A 19,475-nucleotide genomic window follows, 5' to 3' on the forward strand; every position below is an offset into this window, starting at 1 on the left:
GGTTAGAGAGGCAAAAAAAATTCCTCATAAAATGGTGGAAGACTTTACTAATTTCTTCCTAATCCTGCCCCTGCTGTTCCCTCAGATTATTGCTCATCTCCAGGTTGCCGTTTGGAGAGCAGCACGAGGCCCTCTTCGTTCCGTCACCCTCTGACTCCACGAGCTCAGCCACCAATGCGGGAGTTTCACAGGTTCTCCAGGCAATGCTTTCCAGCCCTTGGGTTGAAACCAGGAGGCACATACAAAAGCTTCCCGTGTTAGAGACATACTGGGAACCATTTTGAGCCATCTTCAAGGAGAAGCTTAACAGATGCACAAAGCACACGGGCATGCAGGGGATGTGAAGTGTGTAAACGCTATCTAGACTACACATCTGAGAAGTGATTGCTTGTTTCTGAGGGGAGGTGGACTTGATAATGCAGATCACTTTTTTCTGTGACTGCAATGCAGAATTTTCTCTATGCTAATGTTGGCATTGACATTGAAATTGATGTGTGGCCTTTAGGCAAGTCACTTAATCAATGTGTTTGTAAAATAAGGATAATAACATTTATTTGCCTGCCTGAAAAGGATGTGGTAAGGACAGACTATTTAATACTGTAAAATGCTACTTACTAGTAATTTCAAATATTATTATACTGCAGACTTAAACCCCTCCTTGACCGATAAATGAAATAGCTGAAGAACCAAACAGAAACCTGAAACGTAAAGGTGATAGAGGTCTCAGCTAAAGTGGAGGTGGTTAATGCCCATTTCATTAGTTCATGGAGCTAATTATGCTTTAACTGAGGCAATAAATATCAAAAAAGTCTCAAGCATACACCTGCCCTTACTCAGAAACAGAATGAGGAGAAATATTGTGGGATTCAGATTTGATTCACTGTGTAACGTGCCACTGATAACGGGTCAAGGGAGGAGCTGGGTGCAACACAGAAGGATATGGGTTCAAAGCCTCTGTTCTGGGATGCAGGGGCACTCAGGTGTCCTGAGAGCAGGAAGAGCACTGCAGATAAGACAGAATTAGATGCATCATTACCATTTTCAACCCAATTAACATCCTTGCTCTTCAGGATGAAGTAAGGTCTGTAAATTGCCTTTTAGGTATGGCAGGTTAAAAAAAAAAAAAAAAAGAAGGAAAAGTCCTGAGGGTGAGAAGGATGAATATAATACTGTAGAATGGCATGAAGTAGATGAAGAAATGAACTACAGTAAACTGGCTTATCTGTGAGCTGCGCCTTGAGAACTCTGCTGAGGCCTCAGACTGCCACCACTTCTCCCACAGATGTTTCTCAGAGAAGGGAGGAATACAAGCTGGTTGCCTAGGGTGGCTAAAGGATCAGGTCCTCCAAAAAAATTCCTTTTTGCCACCTGTAATGCTACCAAGAGTCATCCCATTGAAAACAATCACGCTGAGTTAAGGCGGTAGTTAAAATAAACAGCCTTAGGTTTTTCTACAGCTGTAGTGAAGGGTCATAATTTGATCCTTCCTTATGCTGAGTGAAAGCCAACCAGCAGGATAAGTGCCTCTATTAGAACGTGGGGGGATATCTGCTTCATTAGTATTACATGTATCTCAGTTTAACTGCTTGATATTTTCATGATGAATTTGCTTGAAATTAATCAAAGAATCAAGGAAGCAGGGAACCAGACTGTGATTCGTGATATTTCCAATAACGTATCAGGAGTTATGAAAAGAGAAATGGTGGACTTGTTAACTGAGGGATGACCCACTTTGCCTACCGCCGGGTTACAGCCCTGCTTTCCCATTTTTAAGTTTTACAATCGAAACTCAGGGCAAACCCAGCCCAGGAAGGAGGTAGGTGGCTAGCATCTCCAGAGCAGCAGTGAAAAACACCGCGACGGGTGCTGAGCGGGGGACCCGTGACACTGGCAATACTGCTTGGCATACCAGTGGTGAGTCGACTTACTTCATGTATCGGAGTGGATAAGCTTTACAGCAAGATACAGGTGGAGAAACATTTTGCCGTTTTCTGTAAAACAGCTCTATGAGAGGTTGTGAGTCACTGCATGCTGGCCTACTACCCAGAGAGAAGTGTCATGCGGAGGCGAATCGTTGTTTGGCTTACTGTGTTAGTAAGGTTGGAAAAAAAGAGATGCCTCTTTGGGACTTGAACAAAAAGTGGTAGCTATAGGACATTCAAACTAGAAATAATCAAATGTACTGAAATCCAGCCATTTAAGGGACTCAGTTCTCAGAAGGAGATTTAAATGCAGAAATAAAGAATATGGGACGCTGTAGGCTCATCAGGTTTAAAGGACAGCATCTCAGGGGAGTTCTGCTATGGTAGTATGTGGGCAGAGCCCTGTCGCTCAGAAAGACTGTGCACTGAAGAGATTAGGTAGAGGCGAGGTCCAGCACCTGTTCTTGTCCCATAGGAGACAGCACTACTGGATATGAAGGCACTGCTATCTGCCAGTCAGCGAATGCTGAAAAATACTTCTGGGAATATTTGGTCAAATTGGTCAAAGAACACGCTCAGTAATTTACTGTTTCTTTTGGGTTTTGGTGATTGCATTTTAAATGACTGTCTGAGAAAAATCACTCAAACCAGCATTTGAACTAGCCATGCCAAAACGTCTAGCACCACCAATGTGCTAAGTATCCACAGCGAGCAGGAATATCACGCAAGTTTAGGCAAAACAAGCCAAAGGAACTCAAGTTTCCAGATATGAATGCTAGTCCCGGGTTATCTGTGGAATTCCTTCAGACCAAAGATAATGCACAGACAAGATTTCAAATTCATAGAAAAGATACAACTTGAGAAAAAGTTTCTGAAAGTATTAATGCTTTGTATTTCCCTTCAATACCAGAGTCGGTCACAGTTAAGTATTTGAATAATTGTCATATTTTTTTATTAGGTTTTTGTTGAAAAATCGGCCACATTCGAATAAGATAGTACAAATTCTTATTAAAAGCATGAAAATAAAGCATTGTAAATTATGCATTACTACTTTTTTAAACTATTTTTCATCTCTGCAGCAGCAGTGGTGGCTGTTTTCTTTGAATAACAGACTTCTTAGCTAATCTTCTCCCGACTTATGCAGAGATTGTTAATTTAGCATTTTTTGCTCTAGTACCATGTGCTTAGAAGGTACACTGAAATCTTTCTTCTGTACTTTGTCACTTTGTGACGATAATGACCTAGAGATGCCTGTTCTATTGGAAAAACTCTATAGAAGGATTGCACTTCTTACTAGGAACAGTGGATCCTTAACTGGATCTTAGACAAGCACTGTGACTATCCAGTGCTCGGTAGCTTCTTGTTTGCCTTGCAACTTTGGCAGTTATCCTGAAGTCACACATTTGGCAGTTCATAAACTCTAGACATCCATCTACAGACACTTTAGAGAAAATGAGTATCTTATTTCAGCAGCTGAAAGGGAAGTCAAGTAAGGCTGCATATATTACTCATTTCTTAGGGATATATTTTACTCACAGTGCACTGCGCTCTGGGGGGTGGGTCAAAAAAAATTATTTTAGATTGAATGGAAGAAGGCATTGTAGCACACATCTTAAACTGTGGTTACACAGTGATACTCTCAGTGCTGGGGCAGAGAACATGGGAAAGGGTAAGGGTGCTCCTGTAGAAACAAAGAGACATAGATCTGGTGATGTACATATTCTCTAGCCCTTCTTCCTTACCGTGAGTTTTCCACGTGTATTGTAGGAGAAAGGGAGTGTTTTGCCTCTGCCTTCAGGCCACAGATGTCCCTGGCACTGCTCACCTCAAGTTCCAAGGTTCAAGCACATTAGAAAGTTTTCTTACTAATGAGTCTTCTGCTATCAGTGACATTGCTGCAAAGCCAGTAATTCAGCAGTGGGTCATATGAGGTCCAGAACAACAGTGGATCAAATAATCTGAGATGACTGACTCAAAAGTTCTATGTTCAATTCAAATTCTCTCTAAAAAGAAATAGGTACTGTTTTGCTTAGAACAGAACCATATATTTTTACAAAATCTTGCCCCGCTTCCCTTGTTTTTACTTCATTGGACCTAGTTATTCCAGGCAAGTGACAGTTTTAATCAACAAGAAACTCAGTTTTCATTGATACAGCAATGTCATTCTGTCGGCAAAGATAAATTCACTGAGTATTATGGTAATTAATATGTACATTGGAAAAAGAGACTTTCCATCCACCTTTAATGAGCTATTCTTAGCACTAAAAATATTTCCTAACCCGTGATAGGAGAAGGAGATTTAACCTTACCCTGTCAAGCATAACAGCTAGACCAAAAGTGTTACAAGAGGGGGAATTCCAAGGCATCTCAATTATACAGCACCACATGAAATAATTATATTTGGTTACCCTTTAGAAGGATATGTTCTTAAGGGATAACTTTTATGTACTGCTCCTCCAGACATCCTGACTGTGCTGCTTTTGATTTTTAAATAGCTCACACAGCTATAACCTCTGCATATTATCTCTAACTATGAATGACTGTATTATAGTTACATGCAGATACGATATTCTGGGAAGATTTTTTTTTTTTCTTAACTAACCAGGATTACAATGCAAGACAAAAGAAATTAAAGGCTTTGTTGAATCTTCTCTAACATAATGGAAAGTTATCAGAGAAGATTTTTTACTTTTTACTAATAGAGCTAATACACAATGCAAAAGAATTTTTGAAAAGAAGAGAATAAAACTAATCAAACCTTTCAGTTAATATGCAAACTTGCACTCAAAGCAGTACATAAAATACATTAAACTGAAAGGCAAAATGTACCAGATTCAAATTAATAAACAGGCTTGTTTTCATGTTTCTGAGTATTGAATAGGTTATAAAATGAATGGAATTTACTACAGAAATACAACGGAACCCACCTCAGTTCCCCACTATTGTGTCAGTGTTGAAAGAGGTCTTGATGTTTATGAAAAATTGGTCACCAACACCATGTGAACAAGCAGGACAGATGCTAAAAGCTGAAATACTTCAGTTTATTCTAAAGATGAAAACCTGACTAATCATTTAAGTTAAATTTGCAAAACATTTCTAGATTTAAGAAGAACACTAGACAACAGGTGACAGTTTTTCTTATAGTTGGCTTTTTTTTTTAAATACAAATATCTATACTTCATTCTATAGAAAGGAAATTAGAAAAACAAGAAACAACATATGGCAGCTATTTTTCTGTTGTTGGCAGTGTTGTTGTTTTTTTACAGTTATGAATACCTATGCTTCATTTTACAGAAAAGGAATGGCTCCTTGTGCAACTCCTTACAAAACCAGGGAAATATTTTGATGACACTTCTATCTCGTATTCCATTTCTGCCCCTTTATCAACATGCAGTGAGATAACGGAGGAACCATAAAGCCTATCTCCTCCATCAGCATGGGGCTCCATTTTCTTCCATGTAACTTTAAATTCCTTAAGGATATCAATGCCACATGACTTACTGTAAAAAAAAAAAAAAAAAAAAAAAAAAAAAAAAAAAAAGAGGGCAAAAAATTACATTAGAACAAAAAAGAGCTGGAGAAGTGATAGCGAGAAGATAAATATGCAAGGAAATAAAGCAGCAAAAAAAACCTATAAAAGAGCATTAATTTGGCAGATGACAAATTTAATAAAGGCAATATTTATAAAAACAGAGCTAGCATGAAAATTCCCCAAACATGAAAAGAATTATACGGGAGAAATCAGCTGAAAAGTTTTATTTCAAGCAATGTAATACAACTCAAAACACAAAGTTCTTCACAAGTCTTCACTTAAATCTTATTCAATGCTACAAGTAACTCAGCAATTTGGACATAAACAGGAAAAATCATAGTGTTAATAACTTGTAGTAGTGCTAGAGTGGTTTCAACCTACCAGAGTATACATTTTTGGCAAGCACAGACACAAGATTAAAAGCAAGTTCGTTCATTTAAATATACAAAGAATGTGTATGGTATTTTATATTGCTAGGAAAAAGATAAGAAATAAACAGTTGGTGTTGCTTTTTCCTCACTTTCAAGATATCTAATATATGTCCCCATTAGTCAGCCCTTTTAAATGTTAGGTATATTGTATGACTTAAGCCAGACTGATATTCACTATGAGCGTCTTTTAATGGTATGATTGGAATAACAATTTGATTGTACAGGAAGTTATGTTCCTTGAGCACTCGAGGTTTCCCACATGACAGGAACGTAGTCACAGTTCACAGAAATCAGATGTATGTACAAAAAACCAAACCAGTGACGATGTGAGTATATTTTGAAATGACAACTGATCAAAAAATAAAGGAAATGGAACACAAAACTCAGAAGGATGACTGAGTTTCTGGCATTATGGAACACATACGATATGAATACAAAGAAAATTTTGGTGGATACTGCTAAATTATGTGCTTTTCAGTCAGACACACAAGTAATTTAAAGTAAGGGAAGCTAAAACATCCTGTGTAAAATCACATAGGTAATACTTACCCTTAAGTTCTACAGAGGAAGATTTTGTGTTGATAGATAGGATGATGGTCCTGAATTAGACAATGACTCAGCTCCCAGGATGGAAACCTTTGTGAGTTTTTCTGGTTCATGTGTTGAAACAGATGACAACACAGGAGTTACTGAAGAGACAGCTGAAGGAGTGCATAGGTCAAAAAGCCACAGATAATTCATGAACTGTAAGAGCAATTCAGTATTTTAACTGTGTGCAGCTGAAACAGCAGAAGGAGGAAATAGAACAAACAATTCTAACAATTTGGACAATGATCTTATGAATGAAGAAATCTCTTCATTTGCATAAATTAATGCCTTAACTGCAAATGGTAGAAGAGCCAGATAATGACCAATAGAAAAATGTCAGGAAAGGACTTAGTGTGGTCTGTGAGACTGACTTTTAATGGGGGTAAGACATGAAAGACTTCTGAAAGGATTCCTTCTTTATAGTGTACTAATATGGCTGGTAATTGACTACTACTGACCTGACTGAGCAGAGATAATGAACTGTACCACTGATAAAAAAAAAAAAAAGGTTAAATTTATACAAGGTTGATGTTAAGAAAAAAAATATATCTATAACAATAATCTTGCCTAAAACACTGTGTTATGAGAGTCAGTGATGACACAAAGTAAATGGCAGATGGGTTCCAGAGACTCAGTATGCCTAGTGGTCCATGTATTGTCATTTATCCTACCACAATTATTCATACCTCAGATTCTTTGGGGAAAGAGAGCTGGAATAAAACAAGACATAAAAATATTTGTAATTTTTCAGCAGGACAGAGCATTTTGAATACTTAAGTATTTCTACAGCATATTTATCTAGGAACAGTTGGTTAATGTAAGAGAATAGCGCACAATCAGCTGATTTGCTTATGGCCCCAACAGTCATAGATATAAGGCTTTTCATAACCTGTGTCAGAATTTTAACATAAATTTGGCAAATTCTGCAAAACCAGAAAAAATTGGAAGAGATACTAGACTCAAGTTTTTTATATCCCATATTGACAAACTACTAAATTGCAAGCAGACTGTAAAATGGGCCTTTGTACTGCAACATTATAAATGTTCATGATGTCTTCCATTTATAGATGCTTTACTCGAGTAGCTAAATGACAAATTTGAACTTAACGATGCAATGACCTCCAGTTTTATACAGCTCTGCTGACTATGTATTTCAGCAACACTACTGTGAATTTCAAAAATCAACCACTGCTCTGTAACCTGTCTCCTGGATGCTCCACTAAGGAATTACAGTTTCATATTGCTGAAACTACTGATTTTAGTAGAGTTAACGTTTGCATAATAGTGGAATAAAATTGCAGAGGATGGCAGATATCTGCTGAGAGCCCTGGAGTAAAGATATTGTGCAATATTCAAACTAGCTGGGAATCAATGAGAGGGAAGCAGATGGTGTAAGGAAAAAGTTTAAAAATAAAACCAAGCGTACCTAAGACTGAGGAATGAGAACCCCGCAACGCAAACATCATTGTTCTTCTTGTGAAGACCTCAGGGTCTGATGACTTGTCGTAAAGCAAGCCTGCTCTCTCGTCTGCATCGGGAAGACTTAAACTGCCAACCTCAGGACCTAGAGACACACTGGAAAGGTGACGATAACATTAGGAAAGTGAGGCTTTTCTATATTAATCAGATAATTTGGACTGTTAGAACATTTACTGGACTAACAGTAAATTCACAGCAGTATGTATATGGTGTAGTACACAAGAGTTCAGTGTAACAAATCAGTGGAGAATGTGGGCAAACCCTTGTGACTCCTTCCCGTATGTTGGTGAGCGACAAACTCTCTGCAAAAACTTCTGTAGATGGAAGCCTATGGTCATCATAGAAGACCAGGAATGCAGTAGGTGTACATTCCTGTATCCTGGCAGGTATCTAATTTACAGTAAAACAAATGAATTTTGGGCAGCCCAGGTGATTCAGTATCACTAACGATCTGAGGAAAGCAGACAAATGGTAGTTGCACCACTCTATGATCTCACTAGGACTCACTCCAGGCAAATCTTGCCTGGGTAGTGGCAGTCTCTGTGATTGAAGATGACAGTTTGCTGAAAATCTGAGAAAGAGGAGAAAACAGATGGCAGTCAGAGCAATCTAATGATAGGTGGACACTGGATGGAGGCCCGAAGTTTGCTGACACTTCTTTTAAAAGCCTCTGATCATAGTCCAAGGTGATCAGATCTCTGCCTCTGCTCCCTTCTCATGACCCAACTGAGTAGAGACTTTGTTTTTATTATGGCTTATCTGTAAAGGACAAAATCAGGTAGACTAACAGGGCAATCAAGGAAATAGAAAACCAAGTCCAGCCCCTCACTAGACATGCCCACTCTGCTCCTAGAAACATCCATCCTCCTCTCCTTTTTAGAAGAAATGGCTGAGCTGAGGGAATGACATATTCAGCAGGGACAAAGTCTTTGAGGTACAGATTCTTGCAAATTTGTCAGTTCCTGCAGTAGCAACTGTCTACTAGGAGTGGATATATAACACTATATGAGCTTTGAAAGGAAGACTAGAATTTGAAAGATTAATCATCTGGATGATCACAAGCCAAAAGAAAGCAGAGATATATTAGAAGCAGAAAAAGTTGTCAGGCTCAGATCAAAGTTTTGTGTATGGTAGAGATGGACAAGCCTTGAATTCGGACCAGAGTGCATTTAAAGAGCTGTAGTGGATGTCGTGGACACAAAAATGTATTTAGTTTTAGGGCCTATAGATACTGGCACAGTATGGAATGAGCTAGCAACCCATATGAGGGAAGAAGTGATCTAGGGGACACTAACTAATAGTAAACAAGAAAGACAAAAAATGCGTGCGAGTGTATGACTTAGAAGCTGTAAAACCTGCCATTTTTGTCAGCATTCACTCTCAAATATTCTTCTTTGGTAAAAGTGGCAAAAGGAGGATAACAAAGTAATAAACAGAAAAGTAGTCCATGCACACATGCAGTGGTAGTAAATAGTGTAGTAAGAAAACAGTCAGACGTAGCACAAACACGCACATGGAAACAACGCGAGAGAACTGGGGAAGAGATGCAGTACTGGGACAGTATTTCCAACAAGCCCCCTACTGCATCACTAATGGCATAAGAAAAAAGGCAATTAACTGCTTATGCCTCACCTTTACAGCCACAAAAGTACAATCTGATCACTGGGGATGGCATGCTGTCCCGGTGGAACTATGGGACAAGTGGAGAATGAAGAGCCTGAGAAGATAATATAATACAAAAAGATCGAATATTTGGCACAAGCTGTGATCTGTGCAATCCAGAAGGCTATTCTGATTAAGCAAGCAGAAGAGAATGAAGTATTAACAAAGAAAAGAAGGTGAATATTCAAGCAGGAGAAACCAGAACCGTGAGAAGTGTGACTGCTGATGCATACATCCTGCTGCAGGAGCTGATCACATAAATGTGAGAAATATCTGCACTGAGTGGCTGGTTAAACTGAAATCAGATTGGGCAGTGATATCAACCATTTCTTGAGTAGGATTAGGTGACTGAATCTAACATCCAGGGAGAATTTTGAGAGATAAACAAAAGGCTCCATGAGATATCAAAAAGGAAGGGTGTTTGAAACTGAGGAACACTGACTGAGAGCCATTAGCCTTTAAACTATTCAAATGGAAATGGGATCACGTTAACTGGGAAAACCAAGGGTTACCCATATAATAAATACATGATTGTAATTAATATCTTACAAAGAAAAATTATCTATAATTGTAAAGACTGCTATTTGAATTAAAATATAAACATTTAGCTGTTTGTTAAAAAGAGATGGAACCAAAGCAAAACAAAAACAGATGGAGGATTACTAAAGTTATCTAATAATACAAAGTAAATTTTCTTACTATGTAGTAGTAATGAAGCAGTTGTTTCATTACTATGTACTTCAACATAAAATATTCAGGAAACAGAAATGCAGCTAATTAACCTGGATATCCTCAGAAACTCATACTGAGGGAGGTGCTTTAGCCTGGATAACTAAGATAACTATTACTTATAATATTTGCTTATTTTACCTTCCACAGATAGCATAGTATAAGCAATCCCTTCCAAATGTATGCACTCAGTAAGCTGCATATTGCTTAGTTTTCTTTACTGTGTATTTTTATTATGATACATGCACGTAGGAAAAGTGAAAGCCATATTCCTTTTCTTCTAACTCAAATGCCATGGCTGAGTTTAAAAACAAGAGCAAAATATGAACCTAGGTAATAAGAGACAAAGGATCCAACCTAAAAGATTCATCTCCAAGCAACAGAAAACCTGTTTCTCTGTGTGAAGACAGATGTACTTCCTACTAACCTATGCATATCTATGTTCCAAACAAAAATGTGTGTCTGTGTGTATGTGTTTGTCTTGGATGAAGCTTTCTACATTTATAAAATATAGAATTTTGAGTGCTTTAAGAAGAAAATGTGAATCACTGAGTTATAAAAATATTTCCTATGGAAAACTGTATTGCATCCAATACAATCACCTATGGCAATAGATTGCACACCTAGAAGTGTAGCTCTGTATCATTGGGATTGTAAAGACTGAATCTTCATTTATTGTACTGGGGATATTTTAAGACATATACAAAATGGTGGAAATCAGGGGTCCTTATGCTGACAGGGTATCAAAATGTTACTTATGTTTATAATATATAACCTTGCATGATTATTCAACTAGACCTGATCAGGTAACTTTGGAGATCTATAGCTATAGCATTTCTGAGATGAGAGAGGTGCATTTATGAAGATGGATTATTGAACATGATAGATGCACTTCATAGTCTCTTTAGGCAGATTCCAGAAAAACAATAGCTCAAGACATGCATTACATATGTAAGGATATTAGTTTTCAATGTCTTGACAATTGATTACATCAGAATTTGACCAAGATGTCATTATGAAATTGCTACAGTCGTGCCATTATCTATGTAGGATTCAGTTATGTTCATATACATCCAGAAATCACTGTGAACTACCTCATAGTGTGTAACATGCCCAATGATAGGCACACATGCAATGTAAAGATACAAATTACATCATCACCTTAAAAGTAAGACTATAGTCTCCGACATCTACAGAAACCTCAACTTAGCTTTTACACCCTATAGTTGTAATTTTAGTTGTTATACTAGCTTTGGTGATTGTACAATGGTTATCCATTATTATACCCTCAGACCCTTCAGTGTTATCATCGCATAAGACCACACAGGAAAAAAATTATTGTTTTGCAGAGCCATCACTCAGTCCTGTTAAGAAGCCTTGAGTCATAGGAGAGTTGGCAACCTCTCTGCTGGACTCATGTAACGATTAGCCTGTGTTTAGCAGACCATCTATCAACAATGGGAATTATAGCCTGGTACATGTGATTTCTTGCCATTGCCTTTGCTTGCCTAGTGCCTCTGCAACTATTGCTAAACTCATGTGGGCTTGTGTCTGTGAGTGCCACTGAGGGAAAGGATTTGACAGCCCCAGGCAGTCCCTGCATGACCTACAGCGTCCTTTATGCCAACTGTATCTGGGAGAGGCTGTTGTGCAGTGGTCAGACTTCAGCTAGGTACCTCAAAATTGAGGAGGGAGACATCCACCTCCCATGAACATCAGGATGTGTGTGGCAAAGACCTCAGGAGGCCAATGCCTTGTCATAGCACATATGCCCCCATCTGCTTAAGGAAGACTTAAAACTGTCAACCTTAGGACCTAGAGGCACACTGGGAAGGGAGGTATAGTATTAAGCGAAAATGCATAGGTGCTAGAAAGTTTTCTGTATAACAAGTTAAATTGCACTATTAATGAGGGTGGGGGTTTTTTTCCCCATATTAATCATATAATTTGGACAATTACACTGTTAAAACATTTACTGAACTAACAGTAAATTCTTAGTTCCATATATGGTATTCTCTTCTGCCTATAGCAAAATTTTGAGTGTAGCCCCAAGAAACTTATCCCTGTCCTGTCTTTCTGTTCATTCAAAACACTCCCGGTTGCACCTGAGAACCAATTTGGTCAACTGCTACCGACGGCCATTAAAAACTAAACCACAACTAGTGCTGCCAAGATCTAAAAGAATGTCTGCAGAAAGCATTCTGGACTTGGAAAGTTCTGCACTTTACACACAATTTGTATTGGAGTCACCTGCTTTTACTGTGGTGAACTCAGTACACATTGAAATTCATGAATGCAACCCAGGTACTCTTCTGCTTTTTGAAAGCTAAAATAGTTCTACACATACTAATGAATTTATATCGACAGAGCTGTCAGAGCATTAGCAGTATGCATCTCCTCCTTTCTTCTCACCTCACTTGACCTCCCCCAGGATTAGACGTGTTACCCTCTGAACGAGTGTCTGGCAGCCTCACTTTCTCTTCTGAGTAAAAGGCCAGACAGTCCAAATGCCCGTAGTGTTTCAGGGAGGAATGTGAGACTATGCAACCAGCCTTTAAGAGACCTCCTAGATAACATTATTTCTCAGGGATTTTAGGAAAGACCTGACAATGAACAGGAACACAAAATTGCTGCTGAAGCTGTGGTGTTTCATTCTTAATTCCAAGTGTATTGCATATAAACCATACAATATTTGTCTAGCATTAGTAAGTTGCTTGTTTAATAGCGATATATTGTTACAGAAGCCCGCTGCAGTAACAGCAGGAATGTTCCTCTGGGACAACTGTCCTGGAGAGCTCAAGCTTCTTATTTCCTAAGTGTTAGACATAAATACACATTGGTAAGACAGAGGTGACAGTTACCAAGTATGGTGGGCATGGCATTAGGGAGAGAGTCCCAAACGTTTTATGTTCTTCACCCAACACATAAACACATATGGACATACCAGGCAATAGCAGTATTGGCAGTTGTAGAAGGTTGCTATTGGCAGTAATTACTTTAGAGAAATACATATCGAAGGCATAAATAAAACAGAGTACACACAATGACTAAAAATATGATATTCCTAAAGTTCTTCTGTATTTTGTATCTGTGAAGTGTTTCACAAATTCTTACTTGAAACTAAAGTCTGCTAAATTAAATCCATTTTTTTAGGGAGACTCATAGGCATTTTCATAACAATTATTGTTCTACAACTGCTGATATTTTTTTTTATTTGGTATCACACTTTATCACAGTCTTGATTACTGTGTAAACAACTATGAAAGATACTTACATTTTTTTGATACTCTGTTATATAAAATAAGGACACCAAATCATAATGATACTGCAATATTGTGAAAGCAAGAAGTAGCCATTATCGAGGACTTTCAGGTTGTTGGAATGTGTTTTCATTTTGCTCTGCATGGGAAGTGCAAAGGGCATCCCCATCAACTGTAGTTACTGGAATTTTGACAACCCTGAAACTGGCTTTTCAGTATTTCAGATTGTACATTAGTTTTGATCTTTAAAGACGTGTTGTTATTTAAAGCTCCTGATACCATAACAGGGCAGAGGTAAGACCTTAAAAGATAGTCTCAATGAATACCTTACATTTCTTAAAAAACCCAAACCAAAAATGAAACCCCCAAACCTATAAACTAATTAATGGATGTACTAACGGATTCTTGGAATGCTTGCTGCGATTTTCAAGGATATCTGCTTTGTTCTTTCTATGTAATCAAACAGTTGAATCCTTGCTAGAAGTACAGGTTTTAATTATGGAACTGTGACATGCTGTTGAGGTCTAGCTTTGGCAGCAGATGTGCAACACTGACCATTTCTTTTCTCCTATGTGTCTCACCTTGGAGAATCCAAAGATAGGGGTACGTAGCTTGTTTAATCTCCATTCCCAACGTTTGACCTGAGAAGTCTACCAAGATAAATGATAATTTTGTAAGGGGGGCATTTGTATTGGACCTGGATGACAACTGTGCAATTAATTTCTTATGGATTCTTGAACAAATTATAGGGTAAGTATGGCTGGCCAATGTGGCAAAATAGGCTAGTCTTCTTTCAAATTTTGAACTCCATTTTGTGTTTATGTACTGAACATGCAGAAACCAGTCCAAAGGTGTGAAGCTGCAATGTGTACCGTAACATGCTCAGATGTCTGACACCTCTATAAAGGACACAGGGAACCCTTCAAGTATCCATTCTTCTGGATTAATGAAACATGAAACTTCTTGAAAAACTGCCTCTGTGCATGGGAATGCTTTTTCTTGATAGTGAGATCCCATTGTGGGATCCAGTATAGGCACAGGAGAGAGCTCACATTCCTGTGTTTCTCAGTCCTTGGCCATAGACTACTTCTCATCTTTAAGATATCAAAAGGTGCAATGGCAATTGCATCTCCATGCATCTCCCCACATGCAAGCAAGCAAAGTGGGCCAACCACACCTACATGTAAAAAGGCTTTCAGGAAAACGAACTGGGAGGAGTTCTGCCCACACTGAAATGATGACAAATCTTGGATATAGCCTTTAGGTATTGAATTTAAACATACAAAGGACATGCCTTGTGACTTGTCACTTTGAGAGATCAGTAATTCTTAAATGTTTTCAACAGCAGAGTTAAAAAATATCTTGCTGTCTTTGGTACCTGCCATCTCTTCTCAGATGGATTAAACTGGCAGTCTATAGACTGCCCACAGCTAAAATGGAGCACAGCTGATGGAATAGGTTAATGAGTACTTTGTGGTACTTGGGACCATATTGTAGCATCCAGGTATGGATGTTTGGAATGCCCCATTTATGTCCATATTGGAATAAAAACTGGGCACACATCACCCTTGGCCACTGCCCTCTTTCTCTCCGTGCAGACTAGAAGGTAACTCCAGCAAACCCCCACCATATTCCTGCTCTGGGCAATGTGAGAACCAGCATGGCAGGAACCACTCTGTAACTCTGTATGAGTTATCTATCTCATAGCTGTGGGATTGGGCAGTCTAGAAGCTACCAGTAGTCCATGACAGCTGTAGTGCAGAATCCTGTACCCCAAAGGTGACTCTGACAGGTCTGTAAGCATCTTCCAGAGCCAGGCCAGGACCAGGGACCAGGTCTGCTCTGAGCCACTTGGTTTAGAAGCACCTGGAGCTCAGGAACTGGCTCTGCAACAGACAGTCAAGGCCAGAGACCACACAGATCTGTTGTGGCTGAGACAGGAACAGACTTTATTGAAGAGGGAGAATCTGAACCAGTGCCCTAATGAAATAACATTTTTTCCTAACCCAGTTCCTATAGTTTAACATCTCTATCATCTTTTGCACAGTAAGTGCAAAATATTGGTGAATCAAAATGGAGGTACTGCATGACAAGAGTAGCCATTTTTCTTCACTACTTTCTAGATATTGAATGTTCTTTAATCCAAAACTTTGATTTCTATTTGAACTTTGCATATTTAAACAAATCTAAATTGATGTTATAATAATTGTAACTATACAGTTACTGCTCAGCATTGCCAGCAACGTTGTAAAGTAGACGTGACTTAAGCGTGAGCATCCTTTGAAAGCCTAGTGTAGAGCAGATTGATATACTCCAGCTTCAGTGGCAACTGAGTGCCAGACACATGCCTTGGACACCACTCCTATGTGATCCACTGCTGTCCCCCCAAAAGAGCAGTTATTAACAAGCAGTCCTCCTCTTCCTATTTCTACTGGCAGCAGCAGCTGCTAGCTTTGTTATCAATCTCTGACAAATGCACAAAGATGCATTCAGCTGTTGGTACAATATTCATTGCCTGAACTGTCATTTTTGCCTGCAGGTAGAGGACTAAATGGCAGTGTCCTGAGAGCCAACCTCGGCCTTTGAGTCTCAGCTAGATCACGGTGTAATAGATAATCACAATAATATATGCCTTAGTATCTTTGAGTTACTTGTGACAAAGCAGTCAGGTAAAATCATGCCCAAGTTGTAAACTGGAACATGAGTATATACAAATGGTACGGTTCTCAATTTCCCAGTTCACAGAGTGTTAGATATAGCATTTGGGCTTTGTCTATTATAGGGACAGGGGCTATTTGCAAAATTCCACTTCCTGAGGTTCAAGGTTGCTTGGATGTGAGGCAGGATACTGTGTCATTTCTACTTGAAATCTTCCAAATGAAGGTTAAGAAGGGGTCCCCGTCTTCAGGGAGATGAAAATCATAGCTATATTCCTACTGTTTACACAAATTGCTAATGCTGATTTATAAATCTCTGTTTATGCCACACAGCTAGCTAATAACGGTGCTGTGAACTTGCTTGAGCTTCCTGACAATGAAGAAAACCAAAGAGACTGTGCTAAGAGTGAAGCTCCCGTTTCCTACGCTCGTGAATTCACAGGCTGCAGGAATTGCTCTCCTACCTCCACTTCAACAGCAGGTGACCTCTCCCGTAGCAAACACCTGGAAGCCCCAATGCAGCAGCACAGGTTAACACGTAACTGTTGTAAAAAACCAATTTCCTGGCTCTTGATAATCAGCTGGAATTTCTCTCCTTTTAGTTTGCTAACTAGTTAACTGTGAGAATGAGTGACACATTCACAAAAGAACACGGTGCACATAGTATGATGCCAATAAGCAAGAATAAGAAGATGATAAGAGTTGTTAAACTTTGGTTTAGCACAGGCACAGGAATCACTGCCATGCAGAAATTTTGAGAAGCATAGGTAATTTTAAAAACAGATTTTCAGTCTCCAATGAGACTGAAGAAATGGTGGACACTGGGAAAAAAGAAATCCTGATCTATCAGAGCTGGATATGATAGGTAGTTCTGCTACAGCATAAATCCTAGTTCTTTCAGTAACCAAACAAAACCTGCTTGGACCTCCTGCTTGGGCAACTGCTCTAGCAAACAGTATGAGTATTGTCCTACTCATTCATAGGATAGGGAATACTTGTTGCACACCATAAGGAGAAAAGGACAAAAGTACTTGAATTTTTACGTGTGTAGTTAGAAACTGCTGCCAGGAAAGAACAATAGTGTAGTTGAACATACGCTGTTGATGAAACAAATCATTATGAAAACTTTCACTGTGGCCAATTTTGGGTAAAGTAATAAATGAGCTGACAGCATTCATTACATGCTGTGCTTTTAGTTATCTGGCAGACAGGAAGGGGAAGCAGCATGAAAATTCAGAGGAAGCCAAGATAGGGCAGATGAGTTACAAACTGAGGATAACAATTTAGGAGATGGTTGTGGAAACGAGGTAAGGTATCTAGGAGCCGAAAAGTTTATAAACCGTGGCTGAAAAGCATTCAAAAGAGGCCTCTAAATAAACGTTCTCACTACATGTCTAAACAAAGCAAAATTGCTGGACCTTAAATAAAAGTGCTAAATGCTGGCCTAGAGGCATGGTCAGGCTAGTGATTAGTTGCCTTGGATATTTGGTGGCCTATCCAAAAACGAGACATGCTGATATTAGGTCAAACTTCCACAGCAATCTACCTGTTCTATTCAGCATTTAGAGCTGCATTAGGATCAGCTGAATTAATCTTACTTTGTTTAGGATTCTTTATGTGTCCGGTTAAGCGACATTTTGCTGTACAGACACGGTGTTTATGAGAACTCATGGATGCCCCCGGAGCCTTGTTTTGCTGACCTTGTCTGTGAGTACGCCAGCACCCTATCAAACGGTCGAGAAATTTATTCCAGCGCTCACGATGACACCAAATCTGGTTGGGGGGGTGGTTGGTGGTGGGTTTTTTTGTGTGTGGGAACGAAGAGCTCACCCGGCAGCAGACACACTGAAAAAGACATCAAAGAGGCACTAAGAAAACAAACGGGACCGCCGAGCGACGGCAGACACCCTCTCCTGCCGGCGCTGCCCTGCCCTGCCCTGCCCTGCCCTGCCCTGCCGGGGAGGTCGGCTCCGACAGCTGCTTTTTTGGTTTCCTTTACTGACGGAGCACAGCGCGCTCCCTCACCTCACCGCCCAGCCCCGCAGCGGCGGCATTTCGCGTCGCCGCTCGGGGCTCCGCAGCGAGGGCAGCAGCACTCCCTCGCCTCAGGGGTGGCTCCGCCGCCGCCGCCGCCGCGGCCCAGGCCCGGCCCGCGCTCACCCGCAGGCCGCCGCCGCCGCCCGCCCCGACTCCCTGCACCGTTTTGAGGCTAACGGCTCTTTTGGCACTCTCCCCCTTCCCCCTTTTACCCCTCTGCGGGCAAAGAGCCGGCGCTGCGAAACCAAACCCCACGCTCGTCCGCGCCAGTGGCAGGCAGGGACAGGTGTGCCCCCAACACCCCCTCCCTCGGCTCCCGCAGCCCCCGAGGCACCCGGAGCCCCGACACCGCCGCACCAGGCACCGCCGGAGGCGGGGGGGGGGGGGGGGGGGAAGTGGGGAGAGAACACGGCGCGGCGCGGCCCAGGCGGCTGGCACGGCGGGCGGGGAGGGGCGGCGGAGGCGGCCGCCTCCCGGCCCCGGCGGGCTGCCCCGGCCGGTGGGCGGCGCCGGGCGGTGAGAGGCAGGGGGCGCCTCGCCCGCCCGCCCCGGCCCCCCTCCCCGGGTGTATATAGCGGCGGCGCGGCGCGGCGCGGATCCCGCGGCGGGCAAGATGGCGGCCGCCGCCAGCACGCAACCCCCGCAGCCGCCGAAGCTGCCGCAGCTGCTGGAGCGGGACCCCTACCTGGCCCCCTTCGAGAAGGACTTCCAGCGCAGGTACCGGCCTGCCTGCCGGCGGCCGCGACCTCCGCCGCGGGGAGGGGAGGGCCGCCTCGGCAGGGCGAGGGGCGGCGGGCGAGCAGGCGGCGACCGCCCGCCTGCCTCTGGGGGCGCCGGGGCGGGCGGGGGGAGCGGCGGGGCGGGCGGTGTCCCCTCCCCCCTCCCTCCTCCCTCCTCCCCGTGGTGGCGGGGGCTGTCCCTCAGCCGGCTCCGGGGCGGCTCCGCTTCCCGCCCCGGCGGTGGCGGGGAGGAGGGGGGGGGGGTCGGACCCGGAGCTGGGGGCTTCGCAGCGGCCCTTCCGACGGAGGCGCTTCCACCGCGGGCGGAGCTGCCGCCGAGGCCCGGCAGGGCCTCCTGAGCCGAGCATGGCGCGCCGCTGCAGGGAGGCCTCCAGCGCGGGCCTCGTCGCCAGCGTTGTGGGAGGCCGTCCCGTCCGCCGCAGCCTCGCCGGCGGCTTC

General features: G+C 41.7%; 1 protein-coding gene and 1 long non-coding RNA gene across 5 annotated transcripts in view; one reads left to right on the plus strand and one right to left on the minus strand.

The window, feature by feature from the left end:
- Window positions 1–2,875: 2,875 nt before the first annotated feature.
- Window positions 2,876–19,111, minus strand: LOC126049126 (uncharacterized). Of its 3 annotated transcripts, none has more exons than XR_007509107.1 (5): window positions 18,983–19,111; window positions 17,859–18,105; window positions 7,900–8,048; window positions 6,435–7,183; window positions 2,876–5,422 (listed from the first exon to the last, which is right to left on the minus strand). It is a non-coding gene; the product is annotated as an uncharacterized LOC126049126 (long non-coding RNA). The 3 variants fall into 3 exon arrangements; XR_007509108.1 differs by lacking the exon at window positions 2,876–5,422 and adding an exon at window positions 6,255–6,267 and having other exon boundaries at window positions 6,310–7,183; XR_007509106.1 differs by lacking the exon at window positions 2,876–5,422 and having other exon boundaries at window positions 5,656–7,183.
- The window catches only part of GBE1 (1,4-alpha-glucan branching enzyme 1), a 164,315-nt gene continuing 163,629 nt past the window's right edge, over window positions 18,790–19,475 (plus strand). The window contains exon 1 of one of the 2 annotated variants that reach the window (XM_049825023.1): window positions 18,790–19,014. In XM_049825023.1, the coding sequence (XP_049680980.1) occupies window positions 18,911–19,014 (104 nt within the window). In that variant the 5' untranslated portion in view covers window positions 18,790–18,910. The remainder of the gene's footprint in view (window positions 19,015–19,475) is intronic. The other variant, XM_049825022.1, reaches the window with a different exon arrangement.

Source organism: Accipiter gentilis, chromosome 21 (assembly GCF_929443795.1).
Source record: "Accipiter gentilis chromosome 21, bAccGen1.1, whole genome shotgun sequence".
Classification (NCBI taxonomy): Eukaryota; Metazoa; Chordata; class Aves; order Accipitriformes; family Accipitridae; genus Astur; species Astur gentilis.